General features: G+C 43.2%; 2 protein-coding genes across 3 annotated transcripts; one reads left to right on the top strand and one right to left on the bottom strand.

Annotated features, from left to right (window-relative positions):
• Positions 1-1171: 1171 nt before the first annotated feature.
• On the bottom strand, positions 1172-3781 carry LOC147312064 (histone-lysine N-methyltransferase set-1-like). Of its 2 annotated transcripts, none has more exons than XM_086267610.1 (4): positions 3264-3781; positions 2444-2569; positions 2198-2360; positions 1172-2084 (listed from the first exon to the last, which is right to left on the bottom strand). In XM_086267610.1, the coding sequence occupies exons 2-4, from the start codon at positions 2544-2546 to the stop codon at positions 1844-1846; spliced, it is 507 nt and encodes a 168-aa protein (XP_086123736.1). In that variant the 5' UTR covers positions 2547-2569; positions 3264-3781; the 3' UTR covers positions 1172-1843. The 2 variants fall into 2 exon arrangements, with proteins under 2 accessions (XP_086123736.1, XP_086123737.1); XM_086267611.1 differs by having other exon boundaries at positions 1177-1596; positions 1892-2084; positions 2444-3781.
• Positions 3782-9592: 5811 nt separating this feature from the next.
• LOC147312063 (olfactory receptor 2A7-like) lies at positions 9593-10567 on the top strand. The gene has a single exon (XM_086266261.1). It carries the CDS (start codon positions 9596-9598, stop codon positions 10565-10567), a length of 972 nt encoding a protein of 323 aa, XP_086122387.1. The 5' UTR covers positions 9593-9595.
• The last annotated feature ends 8494 nt before the right edge of the window (positions 10568-19061 follow it).

Below are 19061 nucleotides of genomic sequence, written 5' to 3'. Positions count from 1 at the left end.
CACAGCCAGAGAGAGCCCATGCACTAAAGCAGTAAAAAGTGCCTAAAACAAGTTAAGAAGTTGTATAGTACTATCTATCTTAATGTTCAAGCCTGAGTTTCAAAAAATTTCAACATAGAAACAAAGCACATGCAGTCAGTTCTGCATGCTGTAGGTCAAACTGTCAAGACATACGAGAAGACCCCTCCTAAAACCAGAGTGATGTCACCATGAAGCAAACTTTGACGGAGTCCCCCAATAACAGTGTGGTCCTCCTAAGTCACATTTGGGTGGTTAACACACACACACACACACTCAGATGTTATCCAGACTTGCACTTTGAAACAATGAAAAGGACCTACAAGCCACGGTCCATGTAAATCACATCACACCCAGGTGACTGCCAAACACACACACACACAGCATCCATAAAGAATGATGATAGATTAAATTATTAGTTCATTAAGTGGTACACTGGATTATATTTACCCTTTCAGGCTCTGGATGTTTCAGGTCCAGATCATTGTTTGGAAAGCTGTTTGGTTGCGGCTTTAGGCAGCTCACAGTCTTCTGAATCTGGCTGGTCTCAGTCTTCGTGTGTAACAGATAGAAAATGAATATACAGTGCATTTTTGAAGAGGATTTTGAAACATTAAATAAACTGTATGAGAAAGATAAGTTTCAAGCTATTGTCTTTAAAATATTCACTGTCATGTATAGAGAATTTAAGGCCCTATGATTAAGAGACAAATAGTCAGTGTGATTTCTTCATTTTTTAAGCCATTGCTAAAGGAGTAAAACAATCACCTGTAGCAGCAACGAACTGTCACTAGGGCCCATTTATCTTCGAGGGACAAAATTTAAAATGAATCTAACTAAAGAGGCTACACAGCAAAATCTCCAGTGTTAAATTAACACTAGAGAGTGTCTATATGGGTCCACACAACACTGTTGAGTGTTGAATTAACACTTTTGACAGTGTTATATGTTTAAAAGTAACCTAGTCAGTTTTGAAGATTAACAAAGACTAACACTGAGCAGTGCTGATTTTCTAACACTGGAATATTTCTAACATTTTGAGTTATTTTCCAGTGTTAGAAAATCAGCACTGCTCAGTGTTAGCCATTGTTAATCTTCAAAACTGACTAGGTTACTTTTAAACATATAACACTGTCAAAAGTGTTAATTTAACACTCAACAGTGTTGTATTTAACACTCAGAGGTGTGGACCCTTATAGACACTCTCCAGTGTTAATTTAACACTGGAGATTTTGCTGTGTAGAATCACATTAAACATCAATCACTGTTAAAATTTAGAAACCGAAAGCCATTTTTTATTTCTGCATACCTGCTGATATTTTTTTAGTGCTTTTAGAGGGCTTTGATGTGGCAGCCATCACAATTGCCTGTTTTCCATTAGTACCTACCCCTGTTTTTCCAGTAGGTTATAGTACCATGTAGTTTTTCAGTAACTACTGCACCAAGGTTCCAAGTGATCCAAAGTGATCAGAAAATTTGACATAGACTGAATGCCACCAGGTGGCTGGTCAATGGTGTCACTCGATAAGTTATGAGTGCGCCTCCTTCGTGAAAATCCAAGCCATCATTTTTGAAACTCTGAAATGTTTGAAATAGCGACCAAAATTAACAGCGTGATCCCTGAATTGAACACTAAAGTATAGACTGAGCAGCAGGCATTTTGTCACCTTGACGTCCATGCTTGCTGTGGCATTTATATCACTGGATGCTCGGCTGCATTGCTATAGTTACCCCAGGCACAGTAGGTGATACTCAATTTCAGTGAAAAACTAGATGCCGTAAGTCACGTTAAGCCAATTTGAGTAGGTACAAATGTAAAAATGGCTTAGGGTATGCAATTTATCAGTTCCAAAAAGTACAATTGTAGAAATACCTTGCATCTCCAGAGCCAATCCGAGTCACCATAATTATAGTCTATTTCTTCACCTGGACTTATGTCTCTGCTTGCAAATAAGCATAGATGGGGCTTTCCATTGATATTTAATATTTTCATCTTAGCACTTGGACTGATGTGGTTGTCGTTGACAAGTCTGCCTAATGACCCATCTTCTTGAGATGCATCCACACTGTGGGGTTAGGCAAAAAAGTATTAGCTTAACTAGTTAGGAAGCTTTTTTTTCATAAATCAAAAGCAATGTGTAATTTAATCTTAATCAAACTACACTGATATAATACGCACCACCAGAGTTTTCCATCAAACTTGAATTCAAACATGAACACCTTCAGGCTGTCATGATAAACTCTGTGTCTCCGCTCACATTCTTCTTTTGTTATGAGTTTACCTCTGTATTCCAAAAGAAAGTCTCCTTTTTGGAATGGAACAGTCGTGAAAATGCCCCGACCTGAATTGCAGAGGCATACCAAGTGAGTGACAAAAGACAAAGTGACAAACTCCAAATCTAATCCAAACTAAAGACCAACTTACCTTTGAAGGCATTTATGTAGTGGATATCAAGTCCCAGTTTGTCCCTTCCAGCAGAAACATGACAGACTGCATCCTCCCGTGGAGGAATGCGTCTCCTTCGCATGTTCTCCTGTACGTTTTGATTGGCTGTATTACCAAAGCATATAAAGTATTACGATTATCGTCATCATTGTCATCATCATCAGTAGTAGCAGAACTAGCAGTAGTGTAGTTTACAGCATAAACACAGCTGACTTATTCATAGTGCTAATTTATGCCTTCTTTTAAAATGTTAAAGGCCTAGTACTCAAAATGGCGACATGTGACATTTCTGTAATGGCGACTGCAGAGAGTGATACAAGTACTGAGAAAGCTTAGGCATCAAAACTGTAAGAAGTTTTTTCTTCAGGCATATAAATAAATACACGACTAAATACACTTATACCCTTGCTTTTATTTTAGGGCTGTCAGCAGAATGGACAGACATTGGACAAACTGCCCGAAATTAGCTAACAGCGACATCAGGGATTTTGACTCAGACTGCGCTGGTTTAATTGTTAATCGCGTTAGTCGCGATGTCGGCATTAACACGTTTAAGCCACAATAATGCTTTAACACCGAGTAAATCCTAACACGGGTTAGCCCGCTTTATCGCGTTGACGCGGTTAGTCGTCAGCCCTATTTTATTTACTCAATGACAAACGCTGGGGCCGTTTTACTTCTTCAAAGACTCACTAACAGTCCATAAAGCATAAATTAAACCAGTTTAATATAGGCCTGTGCACCTATAATTTCATATAGTATTAAAGTCATGGTGCATTTTACATTAAAAAAGGCTTACCTTTGTGTTTTTAATCCGTCTTCGTATTGCCGTCGACATACACTTGTTAAAGGGCACGCGCGCGAAAGTTGTGGCGCCGTTTCCTGTAGGTACCGCCTATATATATAGCCTACCAATCACAATGACTTCCGGCCGTGTGTATTGAAAATGTGTATTAAATTGCAGTACCTACACACATCCACTCTAACTCGAAACGTCGCTGTGCAATACACTGGAATACACAAAAATCAGGTGAGGGGGTATAGGTGGACTTTTAAGAAAATCAGAAAATCTTTTAATTATAGTTTAATAAATGAATTTACACTACAGTTTAAGCAAATACAGGTCAAAAGATAAATAATGACCTCATAAGAAGTAGAAAAAATTATTATTTAGACACTTAAAAATGCATTTACAAGTCATGTTTTAGGGGGACACATGAATACACAGCAAAAAGTCGAAATGTCCCCGGAGCCCAGGTACAGCGCAGGTCAAATGTCAATCCATACCACATAGACGCACTCACACACACACACACACACACACACACACACACACACACAAGGAACTCTAATTTCTCTTTCCAAAGAGAAGTGGACTGAGCAACAGGAGCGGAAGCTCTTTAATTGAAACTCTTTGGAGAATTTCCTTAAAGAGGATGTTTGGTTATGATTTTATTTTTGAGCCCTTTAATGTGCGTTTGTGCACTGTAGGAAGCCAGCTTTAGACAGGCAGGGTTTGTAAACTTTACAACTTTCAATACAGTTTCTATTCAAATCACATCTTATCTATCATTGTGTGGTTCCTTCTCTGCTGATCCTTTCAAGGCTCCATAGTCTTACCTAGAACTTCCTGATACTAGTCCAAAGTTGTCAAGACAATAATTTAATGCGTATCTCATATTATTTAATTGTAATACCTGTTACACTATTGTGGGCATACTCAACCCATGGGAGTTGCTCACTCCAAGTTGTCTGATTGGTGGATGCCAAGCACCGGAGGGCCGCCTCAAGTTCCTGATTGGCCCGTTCCTGATTGGCCCGTTCCATCTGGCCGTTAGTCTGAGGGTGGAAACCAGAGGAGAGACTGACCTGCGCTTCGAGGGCATTGCAGAATTCTTTCCAGACCCGTGATGTGAACTGCAGCCCCCTGTCGATGTCCGTGGGGATTCCGTGAAGGCGAAAGACATGGTTAGTCAGGAGTCGAGCTATTTCTAAAGCACTGGGGAGCTTGGGGAGGGGGACAAAGTGAGCAGCTTTCGAAAAACGATCAATGATAGTAAGGATGACTGAGTTACCTGATGAGGAAGGGAGGCCCGTGATGAAGTCCATTGCAATGTGTGACCACGGGCGGCCAGGGGTCGGTAGGGGTTGGAGAAGGCCGGAAGATGGCTGATTGACGCTCTTGTTTTGAGCGCATGTAGGACAGGCAGCAATGTATTCGCGGACGTCCTTAGCTAAGGACGGCGACCAGGCGAAGCGTTGGAGGAAGGTAATGGTGCGGTGGACCCCAGGGTGGCAGGTGAACTTGGCCGTGTGAGCCCAATGCAAAACTCGTGATCTGACAGTAGAGGGAACAAAGAGTAGGCCCGGGGGACCCGCACCAAGGTCCAGTTCCGTTTGTTGGGCCTCTCGAATAGCTGACTCAATCTCCCAGGTTTTTGCCCCGACAACACACGTGGAAGGAAGAATGGGGGCGTCCTCGGCAGCTCCGTCGGAGGTGGCAAATTGGCATGAGAGGGAATCGGGTTTGACATTACGAGAGCCGGGTCTGTAGGTGATTGTGAATTGGAATCTGGTGAGAAACAGAGCCCACCTAGCTTGCCTGGCGTTGAGTCGTTTCGCGGACCGGATGTATTCCAAGTTTTTGTGGTCCGTCCAAACCACGAACGGTTGGGCAGCTCCCTCTAACCAGTGACGCCACTCTTCTAGGGCCAGCTTGATGGCCAATGGCTCTCAGTTCCCCACATCATAAGTATCAGAAGTAAGCACAAGGATGAAGCTTACCACCTTGTTGCTGGGAGAGCACTGCCCGCACTCCTGTGTCCACCTCCACGACGAAGGGTTGACTGAGATCGGGTTGGATGAGGATGGGTGCAGAGGCAAAGCGCTCCTTCAGGCAAGAGAAAGCCTGGCGAGCCGGTTCATCCCAGTGGAAGGGGACCTTGGGTGAGGTGAGGTGAGACGAGTCAGGGGTAGAGCGAGCTGGCTATAGTTGCGGAAACGGCGATAAAAGTTAGCGAAACCCAAGAAACTCTGAAGCTGCTTGCGATGGGATGGAGTGGGCCAGTTTAACACAGCCTGAACTTTGGAGGGGTCCGCTCTCAGGTTACCTTGTTCAATGACATAGCCCAGGAAAGAGACTGTGGAAGCATAAAACTCACATTTTTCCCCCTTCACGAAGAGACGGTTTTCCGGGAGGAGGTGGAGGACCTGCCTGACATGGTGTTTGTGTTCAGAGACAGAATGAGAGAAAATGAGGATGTCATCCAGATAAACGAAGACGAAGTGGTTAATGAAGTCCTGCAGTACGTCGTTTACCAGGGCCTGAAAAACAGCTGGGGTATTGGTGAGACCAAACGGCATGACAAGATATTCAAAATGACCAAGGTGATTGTTGAAGGCTGTTTTCCATTCATCCCCCTCCCTTATTCTTACCAGATGGTACGCGTTGCGCAGGTCCAGCTTAGTGAAGATGGTGGCCTCCTGAAGGAGCTCGAAGGCAGAATGAGTGAGTGAAAAATAGTGAGTGGATATTTATTCTTCACTGAGATGTTGTTAAGGCCCTGATAATCAATACAAGGTCGTAAGCTCTTGTCTTTCTTGGCAACGAAGAAGAATCCGGCGGCCACAGAAGATGACGAGGGGCGAATGAGACCTGCGGTGAGTGATTCGTTGATGTATTTTTCTATACTTTCACGTTCGGGCTGAGACAGACTGTATAGGCGGCTGGTAGGGAGAGGTGCGCCTGGAAGAAGATCAATGCCGCAGTCATACGGCCGATGCGGAGGAAGCGAGCGTGCTCTATCCTTGCAAAACACTTGTTTGAGATCATGGTAGACGGGTGGCACGGAGGAGAGGTCCGGCGGCTTGGAGAGAGAAGAATTGGTTAGTGGTTCGGAAGAGGGGGTGGCAGCTTTCAGACAGGACATGTAACAATCCTCCCCCCCACCCCACCTTTTTCCAATCGATAACAGGGTTATGTTGATGCAACCACGGGTAACCCAGAACTAGTGGCATGAGCGGAGCTTGAAACACATACAGCTGTATAGTCTGGGAATGATTGCCAGAGAGAGTCAGTAAAACGGGCTCAGTGATATGAGTGATGTTAGGAAGCCGCTGGCCACTGAGGGCGGTGACTTGGAGTGACTGTGGCAGAGGCTCAGAATTCAGATTTAATCGTCTGGACAGCGAAGTGTCAATACAATTCTGTTCCGCTCCTGAATCGATTAGAGCCTTAAGAGGGCTGACCTGAAGCTGCACCGTTAATTTAGCTGCTGGCATGAGCCGTGGAGGAGACTGTGAACTAGAGCCCACGCCCACCCGTATTCTCATCTCTACTGCAGCCTTTTGGCAGAGACGTGCAAACATTGGCAACATGACCCTTACGGCTGCAATAGAAACACTCACCGGCCCTCCACCGACGGTGCCTTTCCTCAGGGGAAAGGCGAGAGCGACCCAGCTGCATAGGTTGCTCACCCTCCTCCATGTTGTGCGACTCCGAATCTCTTCCGCCACTCGTGGCGCTTCCGCCCGATGCTGCTTCGCCGTGTCCCAGAGACCTCTGGGAAACATAGTCCTCAGTTCTGCGTCGCGCACGTAAATGCCCGTCCACCTTTACACACAACGTTATCACATCAGACAAAGTTTTAGGTAACTCTCTTATCACTAGTTTGCCCTTTAACTCATCACACACGTTGTTCAACAAAGTACTTATCAATGCTGGCTGCCCCCACCCGGTCTCTTCGGCCAACGTCCAGAACAAAATGAAGTATTCCGCCATACTTCGTCTTCCCTGCTTAAGATTTAGTAAATGGTGAGATGCTGCATCAGCGCCAGTAGCTCTCTCAATCACACATTTAAATTTAGCAAGAAAATCCTGGTATGCTGACGTCAGTTCTCAAAACAGCTTGAGCCCAGGTTAAAGCCGGTCCGCGTAAGAGCTGGACAAAAAAGGCAATCTTAGCCTCGTCAGTTTCATATGTCCTCCGCAACTGTCTAAACTTTGGGTCAGAAAGCCGGCACATTTGTGAAACTCACCCGCGAAGGGTTCCAGTGTTGGCAAATCTCGCTCCGGGGGCTCCAGGGAGTGGGATGAGGCGAAGCCAAAGGCCCGGGTGCCGGAAGCTCAGAAGCCGGTAACTGTGAGGAGACAGAGGGAGGAGAGGCTGCTGGGCTTACCAGGGGTACGCGCTGAGCAAGGACCTGCGTTAGAGCGGTCAACTGCTGATTGATGAGCTGCAGCCTTTGTTCGTGACGTTCCAAAACCTCCTCGGCCGTAAGGACGCGCTGCTGGGCGGCAGAGTCCGCTGACTCCATATTCTGGCTGGATCGTTATGTTAAGGTTCAATGCAGGGGACTCAAACGCAGGACTCCTGAATCAGCTGAATAGAAGGGAAATCCAAGGGGGAAGTCACTCGCTCTCCAACTCTCCACATACACGACAACAGTCCTTCTTTTCACACTTGACACACAGATTCACACGGGAAAGGTAATCCAGGGGCACTGTAGATAAGGAGACAGGAATGAGAACGATATTCACAAAAGACACATGACTTATCTTGAGCTGTAGCTTGACTTTCACTGACGCGTGGTAGACAACGATCCAGCGAAGACCAGCAGTCACCTCCTGGCTTAAATGCTGTTCACCTTGATGGGCATCAGCTGTGTTCTTTTCCGTGGGCGTGGGCCGAGGGCGTAAACCCACAATGAGTTCCGCCCCGGCGACGGAGAGGAGGAGAGAGAGAGAGCGCGAGAGAGAGAAAAAGACAGAAAAGGCCGATCAGCGTCTCGCCGATCCCCCAGGCCATGACACTTGGGGCAGGAACTCGTCCCTGACTTGAAGTGGGCCCTCCACCCTTTTCCGGCTGAGGACCGTGGCCTCAGATTTGGAGGTGCAGATTCTCATTCCCACTGCTTCAAACTCAGCTTTGAACCGTTCCAAAGCGAGCAGAAGGCCATCACCCGATGAAGCCAACAGAACCACAAAGTAGAGATGAGATTCTGAGAACACCCACAAAGAGCATTTGGACGTAGCTTTGCCACTGCTCCAGGTGGCTCAGCACAGAGTGGAGAGCTACGTTGATGGCATCTTCTATGGATCTGTTCGCATAATTTGCAAACTGGTAATCACTGGTCTGATCCACAATGAAGACAAGTCCACGTACAGACAGGAGGTGGACCAGCTGTTCCACTGTTGCAGTCAGAACCACCCAGACCCGACTGTGGACGTGACAGTGAACCTTCAGACTCGCCCTAACTATCCTTAAAAATAGAGTACTTACCGTGGATCACTTCAGACTCCTAGGGCCCACCTTTCCACGCGATCTGAAGTGGTCCCCACATATAGACTCTATCCAGAAGAAGGCCCAGCAGAGGTTGTGGTTCCTGCAGCAACTCAGAATATACTACCAGATCTCTGAGACCATGGTTTTACGCAAAAAAAACTTAAATTTACTCTTTTCTGGGCTGGAGGAAAAGGGGGTGATCGTGGTGCAACGATAAGGTTACATCACTCTGCAGAAAATTGGAGAAGCACCTGGGATAGAATCTTTCCATTATGGAATAGGAAAGGTAGAGAGTGAGCAGGCGGCAGAGTAACAGGTAAGTAGCAGGTAACAGGTGCAAACAAGTCTTTTTTCCACAGAGTTACTAAGAGGCAAAGACAAAGCAACATTCACAAGAACTTCTTACTGTCTTACTAGTGACTTCAGCAAACGTCAGAGAGCCTGATCATTATCACTGAAGCAACAATGATCTGACTGGACTACGAAGGACTACAAACGAAAAACAGAAAAAAACCACAACAAGTCCTAGACAATTATGTTTAATTGGCATAAATGTAAGAAATTCCTATCAGTATTATGAAGAAAGCATTTTTTAAATAAAGTTGTAAAACTTTTTAATATTTCTTTTTCAAGAACCTGCAGGTTTGTTTTATTATGTGTTTAGTACATGATACATATTAAATCCCCTGTGATCTTCCAAAGCTGTGAGCTTTCATTCCAGATCAATGATTGGCTGGTTTGAAATCCCAGCTCACGTGTTGCTGTTATCTGTACCTGATAGAGGAGAGAGGAGAACAGAGACCAGATACAGTGAGCGAATAAGCTTCACTTACATCTCTCAATCACAATGAATAATGTTTCTGTAATAACAATGTTTTTTCTTTCAGGTTTCAATGAAACAGTCAGTCACAGGTTTGTTCTCTTTTTCCTCAGTTTGTTGTGTTACTGCATCATTTGCCTGCTAAATGTTTCTCTCATTGTGATCATCATCTTGGACAGCAACCTCCATGAATCAATGTATATTCTGCTTTGTGTCTTTTGCATCAATGCACTTTATGGAACAGCAGGTTTCTACCCTAAATTTCTCTGGGATCTCCTCTCTGATGTTCATCTCATCTCATATTACGGTTGCCTTATTCAGACTAAGGTGATTTTTTCTTTTGTCTTCGGCGAACTGTCGATTCTTGCACTCATGGCATATGACAGATATGTGGCCATATGTCAGCCACTGAAGTACCACTCTATCATGTCAAAGCAAAGAGTCATTAGGTTTGCATGTTTTTTGTGGTTAACAACCTTCTGCATTATGGCTGTGAATGTCTTTCTAACATCCAGACTGAAGTTATGCAGCCCGTATCTTTCCAGACTCTTCTGTATGAACTGGAGTATTGTTCAACTCGCTTGTTTTCCAGAACAAACTGCAATCAATGCTATATCTGCAAATATTGTAACAATTATTTATTTGCTTCATGGTGTTTTTATAGTTTGGTCCTATATGTATATCATTCAAACATGTGTAAAGTCTATAGAAAACAGAGCAAAGTTCATGCAAACATGTGTCCCACATCTCGTCTCATTATTTACTTTTGTTGTGGCAGTACTTACTGATGTTATAAGTATGCGACTGGGTTCGAAAGAGTTGCCTCGGTCCCTTCAAAACTTTGTAGCATTAGAGTTTCTTGTCATTCCTCCTATTATGAATCCTCTGATTTACGGTTTCAAACTGACCAAAATTCGAAAAAAAATTTATAGTGTTGTTATTTTAAAAAGAACTAATTTTTGTTTTATTCGATCAGAAAATAGTTTCACACACAGCTAAGTGTCACACCCATTGTTTGACATCCATTTTTTAAAATAAGTCCAAAAAAATGTTTAATTTTTACTGAAATTTGTGTTTTATTTGGAGTTGTCTGAAAACATGTCTATTGATGTGAGCGGATATGACGTTTTATTATTTATCTGCATTTCCCAGATGATTTACATTTTGTAGATGTCTTTGCACTAAATGTATTTTTGATGGTCACCTGCCTAATTACCAAAAAAAAAAACCCACTGATATGTAGGAAGGCTGTAAATTTCACTCTCTTTCTTCTCATTACTGTTCAAGGAAATAACAGGCACCATGGAGACTGCACATGTGAAAAGGATTAAAAGACAAACTGTTTTAGATGTGGCAGCACTATCAGAGTGTCAATCTATTTTGATATTATGCTGTCTTATAAATCTGATCCACAACCACATGGATGTGAAGCAGTTTTAGTAGTTTTCTCAGTTTTATCCTCTTTTTCTTTAACACTTATTGAACCACCACTTATTGAGGTTTTAGCAACTGGACCAGTTTTAGAATTTCTGCTTAATCAAACATGAAAGTCTGTTTTTACTTAACACTTGTACAATTAAATGGCTTTTCCATTGTTTGAAGGATTGAAAGTTGAAGCTGAACATTTACAGTGCAAATCAGTTTTTCTATATGACAAAATGTTTCTTTTTACTGTATTAAGTAAAAAGAAATGAGAAACCTGTTAAACAGTAAGAAATAAATGTTTACAATTGCAAAAAGAAAAGATCTGGTAGCTCATTTCCAAGCAGTAGGTGAGGCCAACAAGCACCACATCCCACACACAAACTACCAGCAAAGGCCTCCCCAGTAGGCGTGTTCTCTCCCTGCTGTGCTTGACCTTCTAAACTGACACTGTCACGGTCTGCCGGAGCAAGCCGTGTGGGAATTATTTAGGACCAGGAAGCGGCAGCTCGGGTGCACCTGAGTTTAATGACAAGAGAAAATACAAACAGCAAACGGTGCGGGTGGACATGAAACTGGAAAACCTAAACTGGGCAAAACTGATAAAACAAACCAGAAATGAAGATGCAGGGAGGTCAGGGGAAATACACGGGGAAATACACGGGGAAATACACGGGGAGAGACACAGAGAAACACAGAGAGACACAGAGAGACCGAGGGAAACAACACAGACGAACCAGCAATGAAGACGGGTGAACACACACTATAAATACACATACCAGTAATCAGGGGATGGGAAATAGGAGGGAAACATACCTGGGGGACATAACAGCTGACGAGGTAAGGAGAACATAAACAGAACACACTGACATAAGATAGAGACCTTCAAAGTAAAACAGGAAACACATACACGTAATGACACAGACTCAGAAACGCAGACTGGACACAGATACACGGGCAGAAAGAAAAGAACACTAACCGAGGAAGAACAGAACCAAAATGACAAAAATAGAAAACACAAAACGCTGGGTCAAAAGGACCCAGGATCATGACCAATTGACTAGAATGCCTTTTATTGTCACTATACACATGTACAAAGAGATTGAGAGAATCTCCTACCCAGTGCAGACATGTGGGGAAAGAAGAAAGGGGGGTGAGGTGCACAGTTCTGTGGCACTGTATACATATGAGCAGTTCAATATCAAATATACAAATATTGGAAAAAATAGTTGGTCTATATTTACAGTGAGGTATTTTGACATAAATTAAATATTGCACAGTGGTGGTAGTGGTTATATATTCAGTGTATAGAGGAGAGGCTTGAATTGGGGGGTGAAACTGTGTCATCGGTTCATGTGTTAGTTCAGGGTGCTCATGGTTTTTGCAAAGGAACTGTTCCTAAGTCTGTCAGTGTTTGTGCTGATGCACCTGTAGCGCTTCCCTGAGGGAAGCAGGTCGAACAGGTCAAAACCTGGGTGGGAGCTGCCCTTGATGATGTTTGTTGCTCTGTTGAGGCAGTGGGTGAAATAAATGTCTGACAAGGAGGGGAGAGGGCAGCCAATAATCTTCTGTGCTGCCTTGATTACACTGTGAAGCTTCACTCTGTTCCCATCTGGTCAGCTGCCGTACCTTACTTTGATGCAGTATGTCAGCAGGCTGTCAATGGACAGGTAGTAGAAGATCAGCAGCAGGTTGGAGTCCAGTTTGTGCTTCCTGGGAAACCGGAAGGTGTGGACCCTCTCCAACCATCACTGTTGATGTATTGGGGACCTAAGTCAGTGCTGTGCCACCTGAAGTCGACAATGATCTCTTTGGTTTTCATAATGGTAAGTGCTAGTTTTTTCTCTGAACACTATGATGTCAACTTCAGGACTTCCTCTCTGTAGGCTGCCTCGTCTCCCTTTGAGATAAGTCTGACTAATGTGGTGTCAGCAAACTTGATGATGATGTTGTTGTGGGTCGAACTGCAGTCTTAGGTTTAGAGACAATACAGGAGGGGGCTCAGCACACAGCCTTGTGGGGAGCCAATGCTCAGCATGCGAGTGGAGGACAGATAGGGGCCAAGTCTTACAGTCTGGGGCCGGTTGGTGAGAAAGTCAAAGGCCAAGAGTGACCAGTTTGGTGAAGAGGATATCCAGGATGATTGTATAGAAAGCTGAGCTGTAATCCACAAAGATCATCCATCCATCCATCTGCTTATCCGGGGCTGGGTCACAGGGGCCGCAGCCCTAGCAGAGAAGCTCAGACCTCCCTCCCTCCTCAGCCACCTCCTCCAACTTGTCTGGGGGAACACCAAGGCATTCCCAGGGCAGCTGAGAGATAAAATCTCTCTAGTATGTCCCAGGTCTGCCTCGGGGCCTCCTCCTGGTGGGACATGCCCGAAACACCTCATTCAGGAGGTGCCCAGGATGCCTGAACAACCTCAACTGGCTCCACTTAATGTGGAGGAGCAGCTGCTCTACTCTGAGCCCCTCCCGGAAGACTGAACTTCTCACCCTATCTCTAAGGGAAAGGCCAGCCACCCTTCAGAGGAAGCCCATTTCTGCCGCTTGTATCCGTAATCTCGGTCACTACCCTCAGCTCGTGACCATAGGGGAGGGGAAGGACGTAGATCGACCAGTAAATTAAGAGCTTCGCTTTTACACTTGGCTCTCTCTTCACCTCAACAGACTGGTATTGCATCCATATCACTGCAGCCGCAGCACCAATCCGTCTGTCGATCTCCCACTCCCGTCACTCATGAGCAAGACCCAGAGATACTTAAACTTGGTGTAACAAAGGACTGGACAGGCAGGGTTTCACTTGAGACACATGAAACACGTTATGGATCTGCATATTTCAGGGACGGACAGAAACCGGGTTATCCAGAGAGTCTATAACAAACGGACCAATGAAGGTGGGAGACAGTTTCTTTGACTCAGCCCGGAGCGGAACAAATCGGGTCCACAGCCAAACCTTTTGTCCCGGGGTGTAGGCAGGTGCAGGGGTCTGGTGACGGTCCGCCAAGTGCTTATTGTGATCCGCTGTGCGAAGAAGGGCGGCTTAGCGATTTCTGTGTATTTCTGTGGTCTAACATTACTGTGATTCATCTGAGTTTGTTAGCTTTCCAAAACGTTGGAGAAGCAGTAATATCGTCATGTAGTGCTAAATGCACCCTTTCAGTTTTGTTGACTTAGAAGTTAATTCATTTGATAAAGATGCAAAAAGTTCATAAAATGTGATTATAAAATGTGAGGGATCTCATTACTCTGTTGAAGTATTTGTCACGATTAGTGGAGCGGACTCAGGTGCAGACCACAAGTTTCTTCAAATCAAAAGTGAATTTATTTACAGTGTTCTCCACGGTGAAATATATATACACACACAACGGTGTCTGGGGAAAAGGGGCCGGGGTTCCAGGGTCCGGGAGTGAAAGGGGCAGGAGTCCAGGGAGGGGAGATTTCCACACAGCCCTCGCAACCACACACAGCTCCTCTCCTTTCCTCTATCACTCTTGCTCACTCTCAGTCACCGTGCACAAGGAAAACAGGTCCAGGGGAAATCTATACACAGAAAGAGAAACAGTTAATCTCCTGGTTCAGACGTACTGACGAACAAACTTTGCAGAGTGCAGGACGACTGACGCTGATGGCTCAACGATCCAGCGACGAGTAGAGCAGACTCGCCATCTTAAGTAGGACTCCAATTCTCATAATCAGCGGCAGGTGTGCTGATCATCTCCAGGTGCGTGGGCCAGGAGCAGGAGCCCATACTGAGCTCCGCGCCGGCAGGAGAAAGAGAGAGTGGAAGAGGACGAGAGAGAAAGGGAGAGCAGAGGCGAGAGAGGAGAAAAAACAAAACAAAGAGCCTGACTGCTGTCAGCTGGCGAGGTGCGGGGACCATGACAGTATTAATGTTTAAGAAGTTGATATATTTTTTAGGGATATAATTCAAGTTGAAATATCTTAAAAAGAAGAACAGTTAAAAGCAAGCTGTTAAAGGGATAAATATGGGAGAGTGAATCTTACAAGTTTATTTATACTTAAAAGGGTAAATATAAGGTATATTTTCTGTTGAGCTGTGCAAAGAAGGGCAGCCCGGGTGGCTCTCCAGGCACGTCGACACCTCCGTAGATGCTGCTGGAAAGAGGGGACAAAGTGCTCACCTTCGACGGCCGGAAAGAGAGGTGGTTGGTAACCCAGAGATGCTTCAAAGGGGGACACCCCGGTGGCTGAGGAGGTAAGACTATTGTAACCCGCATCAGATTTTTAGGTTGTGCTGCTGAATAAGGTTGGAGGTCTAATTTTCCCTCCCCGCCACTAGGAGGCGAGTATGCCTGGAGATGACTTTCTGTCAGTCAGCATTTCCTGTTGTGAAAGCCATTACTCACAGGCAACCGCCAAATTAGCTGAAAGATCCCAGTAAGAAAAGCTAAAATAAAAGTTAAATTCACAATTTATCTTCACATACTAGTAGTTAATAGATGGCTATTTATTAGGATCTGAAATCTGTGAAATTCGGCCGTGGGGAGCTGCGTCAGCCGGGCGAGGGATGCTACATGAATGTTAGCACCATAAAGACATGTAGTTGACTGCTGTTAATATATTTTCTGCTTTAAAAAACAAAACCAGTTGGAGTTGTGATATTTATGTTTAAAGTACTGTAACATCACTGATATGCAGATGTTTAATTTTAGGTGCTAAAGAATATATTAAAATGTGCCCAGCTAACCGCTAGTATTAAGCTACTGCTTAGCGATTTCTGTGTATTTCTGTGTTCTAACATTACTGTGATTCATCTGAGTTTGTTAGCTTTCCAAAACGTTGGAGAAGCAATAATATCGTCATGCAGTGCTAAAATGCACCCTTTCAGTTTTGTTGACTTAAAAGTTAATTCATTTGATAAAGGTGCAAAAAGTTCATAAAATGTCATTATAAAATGTGAGGGATCTCATTACTCTGTTGAAGTATTAATGTTTTAAGAAGTTGATATATTTTTCTGAGAAATAATTCAAGTTGAAATATCTTAAAAAGAAGAACAGTTAAAAGCGAGGGATAAATATGGGAGAGTGAATCTTACAAGTTTATTTATTCTTAAAAGGGTAAATATAAGGTATATTTTCTGTTGCGCTAAAACCTTGCGTGATGTAACTCAGGGGCGATTCTAGGATCAGAGATTTGGGGGTGCTGAGCACCCAGAGAGCTGCCCAGCCAGGCAAGATAAACCTGTCTCTGTCAGTCCCTGCATCCTTAAATATTGTCCCGAGTTCTCTCTGACTGTCACTTTGGTGCATTTAAACCCCTGTTCCTCCCTGTCCTCATCGTCTGTTGTCTTCATCTCCGTTATCAGTCATCATAATTTTACCATCTCTGTGCAAGTCTGCAAATTTCTTTATTAAGTCATAAGATTCTTAAATTCATCAAGTCTCTCTGTGTCTGGGTCCTCGTCACAAAACATGACATGACTGTTTTGTACATTTTAACACAATTTAATCCCACATTTGTGAAAGAAAAGCAAAACACTTTTTTGAAAAGTCTGTAACAAAACCATGAAATCTGATCAAGCTTATTTAAATGCTGCAAAAGAAGAATGGATTGGAATAGAAAAAATACATATCCTAACCTTAATTACTGGGGGAGAATTATGAATGATGCTCATAGTGAGTAAAAAGTAAACTGAGTGCATTTTTCGGACAGAGATTCACTTTTAATGTGTATGTATAATATAATACAGATACACAAAAAACACTCCCAAAACAGAATTATTGCAAATAAATTATTACAAAATATTAATAAAAACTATAAAAATGGAGGCAACTTTGCCTGTGGTAGAATTTATACAATGTATGAAAAAAAATCTTTATTGCAGACCCTAATTTTACTAATTTAATAATACTAATTTTGTGTTGTAAGATTTATGAGTTTCGTGCTTTCATAGTGGTACTTAGGAGAGCTTGACATTTTTATCAGGTGGTACACACTGTAAAAAGTTTGAGAAACACTGATAAGTTAAGTGTATGTGTGCTTTTGGAAAACATTTAAAGCTGCTGTACAGAATCTTTGAAACAAGCTAGCTTAAAACATTTTTAGAATATAAACAGAGCACTCTGCTTCTCTTTACAGCTCCTCACTCCACCAGGGCTCTTTGGCAGTTTCTGATAGTGTGCAAATGTGATGTACATACTAGAGATGGCACGATACCACTTTTTTATGTCCGATACCGATACCGATATCATAAATTTGGATATCTGCCGATACCGATATGAATCCGATATAGTGTTTTTTAATCAACAAAACTGTTTTTTTAAAATATCTTGCTGCATTTTGCAAGTCTGCAAGTTCATACTCAAGTTTAAAACAACAACTACACTAAAGCTATTCTGTTATACCTGTATACAAAAAAAATATTTCATAGTTCAGCAATACTGATCAATCTAATAAACTTAGACCTACACCATTCTCCCTATTCTGGTATTTTAAAGAGTACTTAGCGTAAATATTAAGTAGAGATGGCACGATACCACTTTTTTATGTCCGATACCGATACCGATATCATAAATTTGGATATCTGCCGATACCGATATGAATCCGATATAGTGTTTTTTAATCAACAAAACTGTTTTTTTAAAATATCTTGCTGCATTTTGCAAGTCTGCAAGTTCATACTCAAGTTTAAAACAACAACTACACTAAAGCTATTCTGTTATACCTGTATACAAAAAAAATATTTCATAGTTCAGCAATACTGATCAATCTAATAAACTTAGACCTACACCATTCTCCCTATTCTGGTATTTTAAAGAGTACTTAGCGTAAATATTAAGCAACCTAACTAATAGGGTTCCAACTCCCAGCAACAACAAAAATAAATAAATAAAAAATAGGGAACCACCCCTCACGCTCCACCTCATGATGCTTAATCGACGTAATCAACCTTAATTTGATGCAGTGTGAAAAAAAATGCACAGAAATCAATTATTTTTCAAGAAATATTAAATAGATTCAACATCTTTCTTCAACAAAATTGCAGACTGCACAGATGGTACCTTCCCAAAGGAAAAAGTACTATAGCTTACTAGGGTATATATATTAGACTTAATAGTCACTATATACAGTAATTGACTTCTATTCATTTTACATCAAATTAAAACTTTGGGTGTCAGATAATTATTTATTAAAAGCTCGACATTTTAAATGAGAATAAGAAAGAAAAGTATGTCTTTGTGCCCCCTTTTCCCTGTTAATGCCCTATCGGCCCCCCTGGCTAAACTTTGCTAGATCCGCCCCTGCACAGTTACCAGCGTCAGCTACGTAGAAAAAGATCCTGGTGTAGAAAGAAATATTAAATAAATTCTAACAACAGCTGATCAAGCTTAAACGTGCTGCTGTTGTTCAGCCGCTGGTTTCCTCTTTCTGGTGCAAAGTGGGCCAAAAACAAACAAGAGAGACTCGCTACAGAAAAGCCGATCAGCTGATCATTTAAGCAGTTTCACGATTGAAGTAGCAGCCGGAGAGCGAGAGGCAGTCGCTCGTTAAGCTTAACGCAGGAATGCTTTACAAACATTCAGAGATGGACTTACACACTTGCTTTACTTCTCTCGGGATAACTTTGTCGGAGATGAAATGCCAGGTTGCTAGCGAAGCTCCAAATGCTATCCAGACCACCGACAGGTCCCGCATGCCACAGCCGCTCTATCACGTGATGCATATTGCTCCGACGTGCTAACCTGAGGTGAGTTACGGCGTGTTGCAAGTTTTGTGAGGTGCTTTCGTGATATTTAATGGATCGGATTACATTTTTTATTTTTCTCCGATATCCGATCCAGTAATTTAGGTCAGTATCGGACCGATACCGATACGTAATATCGGATCGGTCCATCTCTAGTACATTCTGCGGCAGTGTGGCGTGGGTGTGGTCCTTGGCCAGCTGCAGAGGAGGCGTGACGCAGTGAGCTCCCGGGGCAGCGCAGGGGCGGGGTGAACAGGTGTGCTGGGATCTGACAATGATTGTGTCTCTTTATATGTTGGCAGTGACAGACGGAGACGGAGGTGACAGCAGAGAAAGAGAGCGCGGAGTATATGTGTCCACGTAC

The sequence above is a fragment of the Aulonocara sp. 'chitande type north' Nkhata Bay genome, linkage group LG16 (genome assembly GCF_057382095.1).
Source record: "Aulonocara sp. 'chitande type north' Nkhata Bay isolate Kocher_YH1m ecotype deep benthic linkage group LG16, A_spYH_male_GT1.1, whole genome shotgun sequence".
Classification (NCBI taxonomy): Eukaryota; Metazoa; Chordata; class Actinopteri; order Cichliformes; family Cichlidae; genus Aulonocara; species Aulonocara sp. 'chitande type north' Nkhata Bay.
This window is presented reverse-complemented; position numbering and strand designations above follow the sequence as displayed.

Bases quoted from the DNA above. Each gene is read 5' to 3' on its own strand.
- LOC147312063 (XM_086266261.1), top strand. From the start codon at position 9,596: ATGAATAATGTTTCTGTAATAACAATGTTTTTTCTTTCAGGTTTCAAT.
- LOC147312064 (XM_086267611.1), bottom strand. From the start codon at position 2,546: ATGCGAAGGAGACGCATTCCTCCACGGGAGGATGCAGTCTGTCATGTT. The intron at 2,361-2,443 runs GTAAGTTGGTCT...TCTGCAATTCAG, and splicing joins CTACATAAATGCCTTCAAAG to GTCGGGGCATTTTCACGACT. The intron at 1,597-1,891 runs GTATTTCTACAA...CAAACATTTCAG, and splicing joins ATTGGCTCTGGAGATGCAAG to AGTTTCAAAAATGATGGCTT.